We start from the raw sequence: 17,405 nt of genomic DNA on the forward strand, positions 1-17,405 counted from the left end.
AAAAGGTCAAAAGAAAAAAACCAAACCCACCCCAACAAAAAACAAAAACAAACAGAGAGATTCTTTACTTCCATCCTCAATTTAAAAATATCAGGAGTTTTCTACAACTCGATGCTAAATGCAGCATGGGAAGCTGTATGTCTGGGTGCACACGGGCACGCACGCGCGTATATTTGGTGTACATATGCAGGGACGTGTACATCAAATATACAGGACGCATGTAATGGCAATGAGATGCACTTAGTCTGAGGAAGGTCTGTTTAGCTAAATACACTACTGAACTTGAGAAAAAAGTCTTGAACCAGTTTGTGCATAGTTCATGATCCTCTATAAAACCAGCTTTTGTTGATCTGCAATTTTGCAGGAACTTTTTTTTTCTTTGTTTTTTTGTTTTTTGTTTTTTTTTTTTGTTTGTTTGTTTTGTTTTGATAAAACCATTAAAAAGCTAATTAAAAAAAATGTAATGCACAAGTTTCCTGATCAAGCAGGCAGGGAGCACATGTTCATATATTTTTTAAAACATACTCAAGGGTATGTTACTCCATTGTCTTTCTTTCTTGCAAAACAATCAAAACATTGATCATTTTTAAAACATAAAGCAATTTTTAATATATAAAGCACTCTTCGAACATCTATTTCCTTTGAGTCCATTATTTGGTACATACGTAACTGCTACACGTTAGAGATTAGGTATCTTTCTTCTTTGTGTTTGTTTTTTCCTCTTTTTTCTTTTTTTTCTTTATTTTTTGTTTGTTTTTTAATAACATCTTCAGTGCTAGGAGTTGGGTTACAAAATACATGAAATGGTGTGGAGCTGCCCCTCGGGAACCCTGGCTTTCCTGAGAGCGCATCCGCGTGTGCAAGACAGTGACCACAACTCGTCACCTGGACGAAGGGGACAGTCGACAGAGTCCACGACGGTGGCCGGAGGGGAAAACAACACTGTTCAATCCCAGAGCTCTGAAGTAGCGGATCTGCATTCTGAAAATAGGTTTCTTTACGACGGAAGTCTTTTTTTTTTTTCTTTTTTTTTTTTTAAATTCCTTTTTAAAATTTTTTTATTTTAAAGTCTGAAGGAGAAAAAAAGGTCTGTAAACAGGTGGGAGCCCTCACCTCGGGCTCCTCCGAAAGCAGTCACAACCCACGTCCAAGTGCTTGTTTCCGTTCCTCCCGCGGAACCATCCACCCTCTAACAAGTATCTATGGCCACAGTTCAACGAGAGTTTTTTTTCTCTTTAACTTTATATTCCAAATGGAAAAATGGTGCAATACTCTGGTAATAATTTTCTTGCATTAGTCCACAATAAAAAGCTGCTAAAGGTAGGTATACATATTATTTCTCCAGAGATATACACTGTAATTTTTAAACGCAATAACAGAGTCCTTGAGTAAACATTTACACATGAATTGTCACCGGCCCTGTCCTATGAATTCTCTTTAATGTATAGGATTAGCTAAAGGAAGGGCAGGGACACTCAGTGCAAAGTTAGAAGCTAATAATAACAAACGTTTGACCAATGCGCCAAAAAAAAAAAAAAGCACGTACTGAATAAAAGGGAAAACCCACAGTTAAATCCCTCACACACTTAACACACGAACACAGAAAAGTGCGCACGCACACGCACGCACACACACACGTGCTTCTGTTTCAACACACACACACATAGGCTGTGAACTTAGAAATTTTTCCTAGAGCCTGTTTCTGCGTACTGATGCCAACCTGGAAGTGTAGAATTAGAAAGTGTTCACATTTCATTATTGGCCTGCTGGATTCAAGTATTTGCATGTTTGATATGTCTATTTTTTTTTAACTTTTAAAAAATATTTTTTGGGATTAAAAAAAATGACATGAAAAAGTAATGAAAACAAGGGTAATGTGCATAGGCGGATCCGTGGGAACAGAGAACAGATCGCAGACCGCTCCTTCCGCTCGGCTCGCTGGTCTGGGCCGCCAGGACCGCGTCCCAGTGATGGACGCCAGCTCCCCCTGATTACGGGGTCCGCCTCTGGTAATGTGCATAATCGTCACAGGCTCGTTTTAAATAGGCTTTCTCGTCTCCCTCCCTCCCTCCCCCCACCTTGATAAAATAACCCTTTCCAGCCCACAATCTGAAAAGTGCCCTTCATGATAGAACTATTCTAAGCAGCTTTTATACTTAAAAAATCAAAATGACAACACACCATACAAACATAAGACGACACAAAATAAAAAGCTGTGAGAAGCATCCTGTCATTACACATGACACTGACCCAGCGCAGCCCGCACTGTCTTGGGAACAGTTCGCAAGGACTGCGGCCAAGGTTCGTCTTCAGTACTGGACAGAGGTACTCGAAAGGGCTGCCGGGCTGCTCGGGTCAAGCGGGGTCCTCAGCGATGCCCGGACTGGAAAGGGTCAGCGTTTCTTCCTAGTGCTGATGACTGCGGCGCCCATGCGGCCTCTCCGGGCTAGATGGACTCCCCACTGAGAAGGTCGCCGGGAAGCAGAGTGTTCAGCGGGGTGGGGCTTCCGATGACCCTGCCATCGTCGCTACTGGGGGGACCCCACAGGCTGCTGGAGTACTGGGGGACCCCGCCCCACAGCAGGTCGCTGCTCCCTTTGCCTGCCAGGCACGGGGCGCTCCAGTGGCCAGTGTCGCTGCGCACCAGGCCGTGGGAGCTGCCCGAGGCGCCCAGCCGCGTCTGGCTGGTCCCAGCGCTGGGCTGCCAGCTGGAGGTGGGCGGCAGTGCTTGGCCTTGGGCTAAGAAACGGTTCACTTCTTCTTCGCCAGCGAACTCGGCCAAGATGGTAGTGTTTCCCAGAACACACCTAAAAGAGCAGGACAGCAACGAAAATAAGAGCTGGTTTTTTGAAAAGATACACAGAATTGACACACCTTTAGCTAGACTAACCAAGAAAAAAAGAAGACACAAATAAACAAAATCAGAAATGAAAGGGAGACATTACAACTGATACCACAGAAATACACAGGATGTGCCAACAAACTGGATAATCTAGAAGAAATGTTCAAATTTCTAGAAACATACGATTTACCAAAATGGAATCATCAAGAAATAGAAAATCTGAATGGACCAATAATGAGTAAGGAGGTTGAATCAATAATCAGCTGATTATTCCCAATACAGAAAAAAGCCCAGGACCACAGATGGTTTCAATGATGAATTCTACCAAACACTTAAAGGGGAATTAACATCAATTCTTCTCAAACTTTTCCAAAAAACTGAAGAGGAGGGAACACTCCCAACCTCATTTTATAAGGCCACTATTATCCTGATACTAAAGCCAGATAAGGACACCACAAACAAACAAACAAGCAAAAAACAAAACCCCCCAAAACACACACAAATAAACAAACAAACAAAAAAACCCCACAGACCAATATAAATGAATATAGATGCAAAAATTCTCAAAAAAGTAAAGGTTCTCAACAAAGTACACGCCGGTTAAGTGGGACTTATCTCTGGGATTCAGGCAGGGGTGGTGGTTCAACATATGTAAATCAATAAATGGGATACACCACATTAACAGAATGGAAGATCAAAATCATGTGATCATCTTAACAGGCGCAGAAATAGCATTTGACAAAACACCACATCCTTTCGTGATGAAGACTCCTCAACAAATAGGGTACAGAAAGAACAGGCCTCAACATAATAAAAACCATACATATACACAAAGCTAACATCATTTTCAATGGTAAGAGGTTGAAAGCTTTTCTTCTAAGGTCAGAAACGAGACAAGGGTGCTCACTCTCACCTCTTCTATTCGATATAGTATTGGAAGTCTTAGCCAGAGCAATCAGGCAAGATAAAGAAATAAAAAGTATCCAAGCTGGAAGGGAAGAAGTGAAATTTATTTGCAGATGACATCATCTTACATAGAGATAATCCTAAAGACTCCATCAAACATCTGTTGGAAGTCATCAAAGAATTCAGTAAAATTGTAGAATATAAGATCAACACACAGAAAGGAGTTGCATTTCTTTCTATACACTAACAATGAAATATCTGAAAAAGAAATAAAGAAAAAATCCAATTCACAATAGCATCAAAAACAATAAAATACTTAGGAATAAATTTAACCAAGGAAGTGAAAGATCTATACCATGGAAACTACAAGACTTTGATGAAAGAAATTGAAGAAGATACAAAAGGAAAGCCATCCTGTATTCATGGATTGAAAGAATTAAAAATATTCTTAAAATGTCCATACAACCTAAAGCCATCTATAGATTCAATGCAATCCCTATCACATTCCAATGGCATTTTCTTCATAGAAATGTATAAACAATCCTAAAATGTGTATGGAACCACAAAATACCCCAAATAGCCAAAGCAATCCTGAGAAAGAACAAAGCTGGAGGCACCAAACTTCCTGATTTCAAACAACACTACAAAGCTACAGTAATCAAAACAGTATGGTACTGGCATAAAAACAGATACCTAGACCAATGGAACAGAATAGAGAGTCCAGAAATAGATCCCCACATATACAGTCAACTAATATTTGACCAGGGGACCAAGAATACTCAGTGGGGACAGGACAGTCCCCTCGATAAATGGTGTTGGGAAAACTGGACGACCACATGCAAAAAAATGAAACTGGACCCCTACCTTATACCACTCACAAAAATTAACTTGAAATGGACTAAAGACTTAAACACAAGACCTGAAACCCTAGAAGCAAAGACCCATAAAACTCCTAGAAGCAAACATAGGGAAAAAACTCCTTGACACTGGTCTTTGCAACAAAATTTTGGATATGACAGCAAAAGCACAAGCAACAAAAGAAAAAAAATCAACAAGTGGGACTACCTCAAACTAAAAAGCTTCTGCACAGCAAAGAAAACCATCAACAAAATGAAAAGACAACCTATAAAATGGGAAAAGTATTTGCAAACCATCTATCTGATCTAGAGAATATCCTGTAACTCAAATATATAGAGAACTCATATAACTCAATAACAAAAACCCCCCAAACAATCTGATTAAAAAAATGGGCAAAGGAACTGAATAGACATCTTCCCAAAGAAGACACAGAAATGGCCAACAGACACATGAAAAGACGCTCAGCATCACTAATCATCAGGGAAATGCAAGTCAAAACCACAATGAGGTATCACCTCACACTAGTGAGAATGGCTATCATCAAGAAGACAAGAAATAACAAGTGTTGGTGAGGATGCGGAGAAAAGAAAACCCTCCTACACTGTTGGTGGGAACGAAAATTGGTGCAGCCACTGTGGAAAAAGTATAGAGGTTCCTCAAAAAATTCAGACTAGAACAACCATAAGATCCAGCAAGCCCACTTCTGCATATATATCCAAAGGAAATGAAAATAGGCTATTGAAGAGATGGATATCTGAACTCCCATGTTTACTGCAGCATTACTTAAATAGTCAAGATATGGAAGCAACATACTTGTCAACAAATCAGTGGATAAAGAAGATGTTTACACACACACACACACACACACACACACACACACACACACACAGATACAAACAGACACACCGGAGTATTATTCAGCCATGAGAAAGAAGGAAATCCTGCAACAAAATGGCATAATCCTGAGGGCCTCATGCTAAGTGAGGTAAGTCAAAGATAAATACTGCATGATATCAATCACATACGGAATCTAAAAAAGCCAAACTTGTTGAAACGTTCGGGAGTAGAATGGTGGTTACCAGGGGCTGTGGGTGGGAAATGGGGAGAGGTTGGTCTCAGGGTACAAACTTCCAGTTAGAAGATGAGTGAGTTCTGGGGAGCTCGTGTACAGCGCGGTGACTACAGTTAGCAATTCTGTATCCTTTACTTCAAAGTTGCTGAGACAGTAGATCTTAAATAGTCTCACCACAAAAAGGAAATAATAATCATGTGCCCTGATGTGGGTGTTCGCTCACACGGTGGTAACCATATTGCAATATATAAATGTGTCAAATCAACACTACACTCTAAACTGACACGCTGTTGTATGTCAGTTACATCTCAAAACAAAAACTCAAAACAAACAAACAAAAAAAGCAGAACAGGGGTCATGTGAGCGGAGCAGCTGTGTGTCTTCCTGTGTTCGCCTCGTTGGCGTTCCTTCTTTTTTTAAATGGGAAAAGGGCAGCTGGAGGCTTCATGTCACAGGCCACCCAGAAATGGTCCTGCAGTTCACGTTTTAGTATGGCTACTTCCAAGGCCAGATTATGACCTTTTATCTCACTTTAGACTTCTAGCAGCTATGTTGTGTCAGTGTAGAGAGCACATTCTTAAGGAAGTGCATGAATGGACCATTAAACTTGGGCATCATTTAGGGTCAGTGCAATTTATACCCTGGGCTAAAAATAGGAAGGATTAACTTCTAGGGACCACACCCCAAGTGATGTCGCTGAGTAGGTCTACTCACACATCTTATCAAAAGCGTCCTTTAATCAGGGGAGAGGAGTTGGCTGCAGGGACCACTGTGAGGCCCAGCAGCGGGCCTGAATGTGTCGTATGCCTGGAGACATCTTCTATGGACAGAGCATCTTCTATCACTGGGCTCTACACGTGCTCTCTTGGGGGACCCTTTCCCTACTGGGAGGGGGGGGGCGAGCCACGGCACTTCAGCAGCAGAAGAAACCGACACGTCACAAGACACCTATTACGGGGTGAACTGTGTCCCCCCAAATTCACATGTTGAAGCCCTAAGCCCCAAGACCGCACTGTGCCTGTATTTGGAAAGAGGTCTTTAAAGAGGGAATTAAGGTAATATGAGGTCAGGAGGGTGGCCCTAATTCACTTAGACTGGTGTCCTTAGAAGGAGAGGAAGTCAGGACACAGACACACTCAGGCCGAGAGACTTGAGGACACGGGACTGGGCAGTCGAGTGCAAGCCGAGGAGAGAGGCCCTGGGGGCAGCCGACCCTGTCCACACCACATCGGACTTCCCGCCCGCCCACGGTGCTCTGTGGCTGCGGCCCCGGGACCCGCCCACAACGCCCAGCCCCGGCACCACCGGGCTGCAGCCAGGGCCGCGCGGGGCAGGGGAGGGACATACATGTGCAGGGACTTCTGGGCCTTGGCGGCTTCCTCCTTGGAGCTGTACCGGACCACGGCGTTGCCTTGGGTTAGGTTCAGGTGGAATGTGATGAGAGGCCCGTGCTGCAAGCACAGCGTCCGCAGGGTGGAGCCATCGATCTGATTGAGGAAGCAGAGGGGCGGTAACACGCATCCTGGGAATTCTTCACTATACACGTTCATGAAATCCAGGTGCACGGTACCTTGGGAAGATGTCTGTCCTTGAAAGGGCTTACTATATGATTATGATATTAACCTTTTGCACCTTGTAACTTACTGTGTAATTTAAAATCTTGGACATTTCAGTTATAGTTTCTGAGTTGGGCTAACAGAAGGAGAAAACCCTGCTTTGGTTCCGACCCCCTCTCGCCAGAGCACGTGACACAGAGCCTCGCGGCCCCTGACCCTGGGAGAGGTGAGCACAGGCCAAATCGTTCTGGAGCGGGTACAGGTGAGCAATTCTGTTTATAAGGGGACACTCTTTAAGCCTCGGAAGAGTGAAAGGTAAACAATTCACCAGGAACATGGTTAAATGACCCCTGCTGCCGGCACGGCCTCTGGGCCATGAGGGAGGCCTCGGGTCACCGACAAGGCCCTCAGGCCTGGCGATGCCCCACCGGGTGCCTGTACCTGGGGCGTGAGGTTGCGGAGAACGAGCCAGCTGCTTGTCCTTCCTGAGGTGTCAGTACTCCAGGCAGAACCTGTGCCCAGGGAAGAACCCGGTCAACAAGGCTGCGGTGAGTCAGACAGCTCTTCCCAACGCCCTCCCGTCTCCCCACACGGACGCAGCACGGGCCGAACCTGTGCTCCAAGCCTTTCCCAACCCCCGGAAACCAACCCAGACTCACAGTCTCTGCAGACCCCCGGGAGGCGGGTGTGGCGGCAGAGACTTGAGAACTGCCTGGAAGTTCTGGTCTCCTCCTCTGCCCCCCGCCCCCCAGCTTTATAATCAATGCTCTAAAATCCCACTTGCTAACAAAAACGAAGCAGACTTGCAGGGCTGGCTTCACTCTCAGCTTCTTAAATGCCCTGTGCACCACCCCCCTCGTCCCCGCAGTTCAGCAGGGGGCCGGAAGAAGCCTCCAGAGCTGCAACTTAGGATGCGGCGGTGCGCTCACACTGGGAATCGAGACCCTCATGCTCGTGGATCGGGCCTCTCCGAGGGCCCAGTGCAGCCCCTCAGTGGGTGCCGAGACCGCCCGCCGGGACCTCCTGGCTCCCAACAAAGCTGTGTGTGCGAGCACCCAGGGCTGATGCTGAAACACAGGCAGCAGAGCCTGGGCCCAGATAATCCCCGAGGGTCTAGGGCGCCTTGGTCCCTCCTAAGCCCTCCCAGGGTCCAGGAGTCCTTACAAAGGAGCTGCAGGACAAAATGATAGGCATCTTCCCTAAAGGACAAGCGGAGCAGACACGGACACGCCCGTCCCCGCCACCCCATGTGGACACGAGAACGGACGCGTACCCGAGGAGTAGGAGCTGGTCCAGCCGAGGGGACTGGCTCCCCAGGTGGAGGAAGGCTTGGGATTGGTTAACCCTGGAGGTGGCCTTGTGGGTGCAGTAGTGTTTCTGGGCACCTTCCACAGTTCATGAGACAGAGAGGCTTGTGTGTGAGAGGCAGGGCCAGAGGACCACGTCGATTTAATGTCTGACAGTTTACCTGGAAAGGCAGAGAAGTGGAGCATAGGCATTCCTGAGACAGAGAAGGAAAGTCACGGCAGCGCCTAGGGAATCACACCAGGCGCCCTCTGGCTCCAGAGGACCGCATGACCGAAATGGAGCACCGAGTCAAGCTCCCACACGAGGACCACAGGCATCCTCTCTCTTGAATTTCTGCCCAGAGACAGGGTCTGCTGGTGTCCGGTATAGATCTTGCCAGTATTTCTGATACTTAATTTGCTAAATGTGCCAGACACGAGCTTGCCACCCAGAAAAACTGCATTTTTGTAGTTCAGTGTTAAAGCTAACTTAACAAATTCTGCTGGGACACATCTTACCTCATAACAAACTAATCAAGGTCAAGAGCCTTTACGCCATTTCTTTAGGTGTCAGTCCCCTGTCAAAGCAACGCCCCCTCTGACATAAGCCGCCTGAGCTCACGTTGACCAGCGTCATCTTTGCGGCTTTGAGACTCGCTCTCCAGGCCTATAGAAACGGGTGTGGCCGAGGGCTGAGCGGTTTGGCATCTTGGCACCTTGGCTGGGGGAAGCCTGTTTTAAGGCTCTTGGGGAGAAAAACCAAAACCAGTAATGACCACCAGCTCCAGCCCCTCCTGTGCCCGGGGCACCTGCCACGCCTGCTTCAGCGGCCCAGCGCTGCGAGGACAGCAGGTAGGGTGGTCACTGTCACCATGCTCCTCGGGCAGCAGGGCAGCGCCCAGGCCGGCACAAGCGCCTCTTGTGTGGTGCGCCTCTGCCACCCTGGCGGCCAGGGTCGACTGCAGCTTCACGACCACAAATGCTCATCTGAGCAAAGGCGTCGCTGATCAGAAAAACCAAAACGCCATAAAAAACTGCCTGAGATACGGGAAGATGGCTTTGTTTGCCCATCTCTTTAGCCAAATGATTGTGAAGTATTAAAGGCCTAATGCATCCCCTTTGTAAACATTAGAGGGAATAAACATTAGAAGGAATAGACATAATCCAGAAGCTCTTTTTCTCTCTCTTTTTAAATAAGATGCTAAAGTACATCAAAACTACTTTCTCCCCTGGGCACTGGTATAAAAGGAATTCCTACAGCATTCTTACACGGATTTAAACAAAGTCTGGATGAGAAGGCTGGTGGAATGCAGAAACATATTTGAAGAAATTTATAAACAATAAACCCTCTTTACTTAAGTTCCACCTCTTTTTATAAACCTGTACACATTCTGTTTGTGTGTGTGTCCATTATCTCTCTCTATCCTTGTCTTAAAATTTCCAGATAACAATTCCTTTGAAGTTACTATGACAAACAATTCTCAATTCTCCTCTCAAGCCGAAAAGAAATTTCTGACTTGAAAGACTCGTAAGGTCTATACTGAGAGAGGAATAACCCAGGCCCTGCACTGATCCCAGAGACGGCAGTGAAGCATGGGGCTGCTGTGGCCTCCTGGTCCCTGGTGGCCAACGCAAGTTTCACAGCAGGTCCCCAGAGGCTGCCGCCTTCACGTCTTTAAGCCTCGTATACCCCTGGTCTCATGGCTACGGCGGGAAGGGAGGAGAGGGGAAAGCAGCTGTGTCACATCCTGCCCTGGGGAGTTTACATAATCCCCGGATCTTTGTGACAGCCCACGGAGGAGGTGTCACCATTCCCACTCCACGGGGGTTGGGGGTGGGGGGTGGGAGCAGTGGTGCCCGAGGCCCCACGGCTGCTCAGCAAAGCTCAGGCCCGCTCTCCATCACACCACATGGCCTCCCAGCTCAGGGAGGAGCAGACAGACCACCGGGAAAAGCCAGGCCGTCCGTTTTGTTTGCGGAAAGAGAGAAAAGGCGACCTGCAAGTCGAGAGGCCAGGTGCATACCTGCAATAGTAGGAGCGGGCACAAGGCTGCTGAGAGAGCGACTGTAGCCGGAGGCGGCGAGCGGCCAGGCACTCGAGGAAGGCAGTGTGGCATTCTGAGATGACGGTGGGGAGGACCCTGCAGAACCAAACGCGGCACTAAGAAAGGTGAGCACGGGCCTGCGGGGCGGGGCGAGCCGCTCGGCGCGGGCGTGAGAGTCCAAGCAGCCAAGAACCACTGTCCTCCTAGGCTGCCGTTTGTGCAAATGGTGGAAAGTGAGAGCGTGACGCGGCCAAGACCATGGGGAGGAGAGGAAGACACGGGCACACCGCCGCTTCTCGGGGCCCGGGGCCCTGGGAGAGGCCGGGGCGGGGTGGGGGAGACCGGGCAGCAGGAGGGAAGAGAACGACCACCGAGTGTTTACAACAACACGTCTGAGTTCCGAAGGATCCCATGGGTTTCCCCTTCCAAGTAAGATAAAAATAAAAACACAGGGCCAACTCCACCTTTTCACACCTCCAACAAGATCCACAGAACCGAAAACAAAACTCCAAGCTTTCTGTTACAGATTTTGCCATAAAAAGACCAGCACTTTTCCTGACTCAAAAGGTCTCACGTAGCCCATCTCCCCCATTCGTATTTCTCTTTTGAATACGGGAATAATGAGGAGAAATGTGTGCTAGTAACTGTGTCACTGTGAGCTATCGTGTCCCCAGAACTGCGGTTCCCTCTGCTGAGGACCCTGTTCCTGCTCCTGGGAGGGGGGCTGACGGGGTGCGGCCCCCGGAGCACCCCTGCCGGTGCTGTTTCCATGTCACCCCATCCATTTGCTGAGGAAAGCAGGAAGCCGGGGAAGAGGGAGGATGAAGCAGTGGTGACTTGTGGGTTAAAGCAGGATGGATCAGAGCTCTTCTGACTTGGCAAGCTACTCGGCCAGAGTGTGGAAGTTGGCCGGGGGAGGGGACAGGCGCACACAACAGTCTGGCTCTCAGGTTTACTACCGTGAACAGAATCTCACAAGACACGGGCCCCTGACGCAGGGCCCCAGCTGGGATGGCACTGAACAACCTCGGTAGTACCCTTCACTGGGACTACCAGGTGTGTGGCACCTCCCAGACTTGTGCAGTCTACAACCTGCACAGCTGTTTACAGCTGCTCTGCTGTAACTGACCTCCTTAGAATATGGCACAAGAGCAGATGAACATTAAAATTTATTTGTAATCTGCAGGTCTTCAATTTTAAAAGATGTCAGCTTTACTGTCAACCTAATCGTAGTTCCTGAACCCTCTGCTTCCATTTACCAACAAAAAAATGCAATCAACCCAAGATCCCAAATTATAGACTAATTTAACCCTACGTGGCATTTCTTTTATAATTAACAGTAGGATACTTAGATTTTAAGTGTTCTAGTTTTGACATTTTTAGTTTAATAGTGGAAACTGTCCCATAAAATTACGGTTAATTTTCCTTTTCGTATCAATTTGTCAGGAGATGGCACAGCTGCATTTTACCATTCTGGTTAATATTCACCCCATAAAGGTTAAAACTATAAATAACATCCAAACAAATACTGGGCTAATTTAAATTTTTAATATCAAATCAGAACTTAACACCAATGACAATAAATAAAAACAAAAATGCAAATAAAAACCCAACACCTAGTAGACTCAATACAAAAAAACTCCATTACGAAAATACGTAAAATAAATAAGCCAACAACAAGAGGCCAGTGGCATTTCCCACTCTTTTCCTTCTAGGGCACATTTTCTCATTTTTTTTCTCTGTATTTTATTTATTTATTTGTTTATTTGATTTTTGGCTGCGTTGGGTCTTCGTTGCTGTGCGCAGGCTTTCTCTAGCTGCAGCGAGCAGGGGCTACTCTTCATTGCGGTGCGTGGGCTTCTCATCGCGGTGGCTTCTCTCGTCGCGGAGCACAGGCTCCAGATGCGTGGGCTTCAGCAGTTGCGGCGCGTGGGCTCAGTAGTTGTGGCTCGCGGGCTCTAGAGCGCAGGCTCGGCGGTTGTGGTGCACGGGCTTAGCTGCTCCGTGGCATGTGGGATCTTCCCAGCCCAGGCCTTGAACCCGTGTCCCCTGCATGGCAGGCGGATTCCTAACCACTGCGCCACCAGGGAAGTCCCTTCTCTGTATGTTAGATCAAGCTGGTCACTCAAAAATACGACAGGCTTTTGTGGCTGGGCCCTGAGCGAGGTCAGCCCCTGGGGCGCCTGAAGGCCCTCGAGTGTGGGGTGCAGCACGTGGGCCCTGGAGAGGGGCGGTCAGCGAGGTCTGGCCTTTGCAGTTTACTTCTGGCCCTGCGGCTGTGGTGCTTTTTGTAAATAAGTTCTACATAAAGATCCGTTCATCCCGCCCCTTCTCTCAGATAAACAAACCAGGAGGTGGGGGAGCAAGGGCTTTCTGGGGCGAGGCCTGGTCACGGGGTGGAGGCGGTGCTGTCCCCGGGCTCCAGCCCCCAGAGGTCACGCAGGGCCATGTGAGGCTGCAGGGGGCTCTCTCTCTGTCCCACAGCTGAGGTCCTGTCTCAGCCAACGTCTCTGAGGCTGAGCTTCCCTTTGCCCTGACGTTTGTCTCATCTGCTCAGCTCTGCCCTCGGAACTCCCCTGCCCCTCCAGGACGCCTGTGTCGCGTCACGGCACACCCGTGCGAAGGCGGAGGTGGCCCACGATGCCCCAGGTGCCAGGGACCACGGGCTGACCATCAGGCACCAGTTGGGAAGCTCTGCTCTGTGCTGAGCAGCCTCAACTCTTTCCAAGGTCTTCTACTGCCCTGATCGGCATGGCTCACCCACCCTCCGCGACCTCGAACACGCCGACCCAGCCGGCTGCCCGGCTCAACCCTGCGGCCACACTCAGGGTGCCGAGGGGCAACGGCCAAGTCTCACCTCTGGCTGTGCCACCCCCTGGTCCCCACCACCTCAAACAGGCTCCACATCCCACACAGCCTCTCGTCCCCCGTGCCACTCGTCCGTCCCTGACCTCGGGGTGGCCTGCGACGTCCCTGCTCTGAGATGCAGCCGCCTCGCGACACGAGGAATGCACGGCACTAAATGGGAAGGTGATCTGTGTTTATGGCGCCTTTCTACCCGAACCACAGGCACGCAGAATCCTGTCACTTGAAAGAACCATTGATAAGCACTGCCTCTCCCCCCCAGGCCATATTTAGGTAGGAAACCTAAATTAATGTTTTGGGAAATATCCGAGTGGCCTTATTAGTGCTGAGCATCTCTGGTAAGCTGGCTATTCTTTCCCATTATTAGAATTATGAGAATAAAACTCCATCAGGAATGGCACTTACAGAGCGTCTTCATATGCAGGCCTTAAGGGAAGGCAAGTTACTGCCCTTCTCGACACTGCATTTGAAATCTATGTGTATGTTCTGTACCCTTGCAGCTCAGCTCATCACTTGCTGACTGGATCCTGAAGTCTAAAGAGGCTGTGCCAAACCTTACAGCATCAGGAGTTTGTGCCAGGAAGGAAGTCCTGGGGAAAGAGCTCAGTCTTTTTACCAGACTCTTTGAGGAAAGGAAAAATTGGCTGATATGGATGAGTAAAGGGTCAGTTCACTTCTAGCTCAAAGAGATTTCAAGTGGAAACCTTTTTCGTAAAAAGCTTGATGGTTAATATTGTTACTTTATAATACAATGTTTATAAAAAACGATGTGTTAATAAATCCAGCAGAGGTACCGAACCCAAATCAATTTCCATTTCCCCGTAAGCACTATGCTGCATCACACGGCAAGAGAAGGTCCCCATCGGACGTGCCTTGCACGTCCCGGCCTCCCCACCCACACCCTCCCGCTGCCCTGGAGCGCCTGCACGGAGACCACTGCATGGACACAGGTGGGGCGCCCCCTCACCTCCACTCTTGAGGAGGTAGCGGTTGACATCCTGTATGGTGGTATTGATGGTAGGCCCGGTGGGGACGCTTCCAGGAGTGACGTCAGGGTCATTCTCGGGATCTATATTCTGAAGTCCTTTCCAGGGAACTCCCGGATGGAACTCTGGAAAATTCCAAACAAATGAAAATCAACACATGAGTATTAAAGCACCTTCCTGTTGCTTCATGATAGTTTATGGAAATGTTTACAATCCGCTAATTAAGTTAAGAGGCACACTTTAGACTTTCTTTAGTAAATCATCAATCTTTCGGAACAACTAGGTATTGTTAGCTACCACACTGAACACTAAGATGGTGTCCAGGCAGGAGGATAAAGCCCAGACATACTCTGACCGGACGGCACACAGAGCCCCTTCCCCACTCTCCTTCCCCTCTCTCCTTCCACTGAACTGAGGGCTGCAGAAAACCCTGTGATGCCAACCACACCCACAATTTATCTGATGAATGGATTTCCAGTGAAAAAGCCAAAGCTATGGGGTTAAGGCTTCCAGGATTCTGAGCTTGGATCCTGGCTTCTCCTGGGCCTAATCGCTCCCGTGGGCTTGGCGTGTTCTGATCGGCTGCCACAGGGAAGTGTGCACACTCTTTCTTACCTGGGGGCCAGTTGATGCTGGAGCCATTTGAGATTTTATCACTGTCAGATTTGGCACGTGACCAGCTATGGGGAACAGCTACAGGAGGACTGGCTGGTGACTCACTGCTCTGGATTAAATCGTACCGGCCATACGAGTCGTCGATGGAGGACTTAGCTGGAGGCCCAATGCTCAGACCTCCAGGGATAGCACCTGGGGGGACGGCAGGGAACAAAGAGCCGAGTGAACAGGGGACCCCGAGTCCCTGTGCTGGGCGCCGGGCCTTGCCCTTTGCAGAGGTGCACGAACTGTCAGACTCGGTTTGGCCAGCACTTTCTGGGGGAAGTGACTATTTCAGTTAGCCCAAACTTGGCCTTGAAAGACAAACTCTTTAAGAACTGTTTCAGTTTTTCAAGTTGGAATTCTTGATAAATGCATACCCACACCAAAAGAAGCTCTCTGGGGACAGCCTGTGAGTCCCTGTGGTCAGCTGTTGTCCTTGTTGTTGCCTGTGTCCCTTCCCCAGTCTGCTGCCCTCACTATGGAAGGACAAACTGGCATGTGGACTCGGAGGCCTTAACCCCACCCACCCTGGGCGACTGAGCTCTCTCCTGCCAAGGAAAGTGACCAAACAGCACGTGACGATTTTCTTGTAGAATTAACCATTAGGAAGAATTTTCTTTTTAGAATGCCTTATATCGAGAGAGAATTATACACCCTATTAAATTTCCTTTGCTGTTTATGCTACCAGGAAATTAAGAGCTAAATTTAATGCAAGTGAGATCACCTCCTATGGTTATAAGCTTTTTTTCCCCCCGCCCCCCGGCCGTGCCACGCAGCTTGCGGGATCTTAGTTCCCCGACCAGGGATTGAACCCTGGCCCCAGCAGTGAAAGCGCCAAATCCTAACCACTGGACCACCAGGGAATTTCCTGGTTGTTAGCATTTGCTGTTTCTCTTTTCTAGGCATTAGATTTTCTATTGTGTTTTATCATTTTATTGAAAAAAATTTTCTTTTAGACAAAGTTTTGGTTGAAGATACAGATACATGAGTGTGCGGCCATGACCTGTATCCTTCATTGCTCTGGGGCATTTTCAATTACTTCTTGGTTTGTAGCTAAGGCGTGAAAGTTGAGGCTTCGAGAGGTTTGATCACTGACTACCTGGGATCTGACATACTCTGTAATGAAGTGGAATAAATATGTTTAACTTATTCAGCTAACACTGGTTTCTGACATCTAAGTTTCACGGGTACGACACTGCATTTCGACTTCTGTCTACACCACAGGGTGCTCACCACCAAGAGCTTAGTTTATATCCGTCTCCATGCAGTTGACCCCCTTTCCCCATTTTGCTCTCCACCCACCCCTTCCCCTCTGGTTACCACTACTCTAGCTCCCTGTATCTCTTGTGTTTGTTTTTGTTTGGTTTGCTCTCTTGGAATATTTTCTATTCAGCTTTCAGCACTGAATTCTTAGAAGAGAAATGCAGTACGAGTAACGAAACGAGGATAATCAGCGAGTAGAAAAGAAGTGACCAGACTCCAGGCACCTCGGCTCGGACGTACCATGCTTGCTGGGGTTCTGGTCGAGTGGAGAAGCAGCACCGGGTAAGTTATCCATTGGGTTGGGGTGTGTCCACTGAGGGAGGCGTGACTGGGACTGAGACGGGTCCTTCACTGATAAACCACCAGTCATGTCCATGCTGCTGACATTCATGTTTGGGTTGAGTCCAGCTAAAAATAAAAACGCTATCAGGATATGTCTGCTCTTCCTCTAAACGTTTACTTTCTAAAGCTCTCCTAGAGAATCAATCTAAGTCTTTTAATTCACAGCCAAATATTTTAAATGTAACTTTTAATGCTGGTAGAAAAAAACCCCTTTTTGCCTTTTTAATAACACACATCTGTAGGAATTTTATTCCTAAATTAGGGGGACGACAGTAACAAAGAGTCTTTGATTAAGTAAGACCAATGATTCTCTTCATTTTACTTGCTTTGGTGCCAAACGTGGTCCTGAAGCTTCTCAGAGCCCACAGAAAAACAGAACAACTCCAAACAATTAGGAAAGTCTTTTCTGATCTCAGGGCATCTTGTGCAAACTCACCAGATCCAAACCAGTCTCTCAGAGACGTAAACAGTACCCTAAGGTCCCACCGACAGAACAAGCTGGTGGGGAGACCCCAAATCTGCCTCTAGTGAACTCACTTTACAAAAGTCTGCTCTTAAGGAGTTTATGAATTAAACATCAAACTCCCTTAAAGGACTTGAACTATTTCAAAGCGTGGGTGCTGCCATCTGCCCCTGCTGGAATGTGAGCTGATCCTGGGTTTATTTCTTACAGCTAAAAGCAGGCATGCACTGGGGCACGTGACAAGTGCCATCACTGTGCTGGGTT

The 17,405-nt window shown here is 47.9% G+C and overlaps 1 protein-coding gene and 1 pseudogene across 2 annotated transcripts; both read right to left on the minus strand.

Annotated features, from left to right (window-relative positions):
• Nucleotides 1-415: 415 nt before the first annotated feature.
• Nucleotides 416-2,057, minus strand: LOC102974726 (uncharacterized; annotated as a pseudogene). Its single transcript, XR_002892727.3, has one exon. The product of XR_002892727.3 is annotated as an uncharacterized protein (transcript).
• Nucleotides 2,058-2,097: 40 nt separating this feature from the next.
• On the minus strand, nt 2,098-16,782 carry LOC114485486 (trinucleotide repeat-containing gene 6C protein-like). Its single transcript, XM_028486992.2, has 8 exons — nt 16,577-16,782; nt 15,032-15,223; nt 14,398-14,541; nt 10,545-10,661; nt 8,508-8,702; nt 7,676-7,746; nt 7,026-7,165; nt 2,098-2,807 (listed from the first exon to the last, which is right to left on the minus strand). The coding sequence occupies exons 1-8, from the start codon at nt 16,725-16,727 to the stop codon at nt 2,447-2,449; spliced, it is 1,371 nt and encodes a 456-aa protein (XP_028342793.1). The 5' UTR covers nt 16,728-16,782; the 3' UTR covers nt 2,098-2,446.
• Between the last annotated feature and the right edge of the window lie 623 nt (nt 16,783-17,405).

Source organism: Physeter macrocephalus, unplaced genomic scaffold (assembly GCF_002837175.3).
Source record: "Physeter macrocephalus isolate SW-GA unplaced genomic scaffold, ASM283717v5 random_1422, whole genome shotgun sequence".
Taxonomy (NCBI): Eukaryota; Metazoa; Chordata; class Mammalia; order Artiodactyla; family Physeteridae; genus Physeter; species Physeter macrocephalus.

Excerpts from the sequence above, each read along its gene's own strand:
- LOC114485486 (XM_028486992.2), bottom strand. The coding sequence starts at position 16,727 with ATGAATGTCAGCAGCATGGACATGACTGGTGGTTTATCAGTGAAGGAC. Across the intron at positions 10,662-14,397 it reads CTACCTCCTCAAGAGTGGAG|GGTCCTCCCCACCGTCATCT; the intron begins GTGAGGGGGCGC and ends TTGGTTCTGCAG. Across the intron at positions 2,808-7,025 it reads GCCCAGAAGTCCCTGCACAT|GTGTGTTCTGGGAAACACTA; the intron begins GTATGTCCCTCC and ends CTGCTCTTTTAG.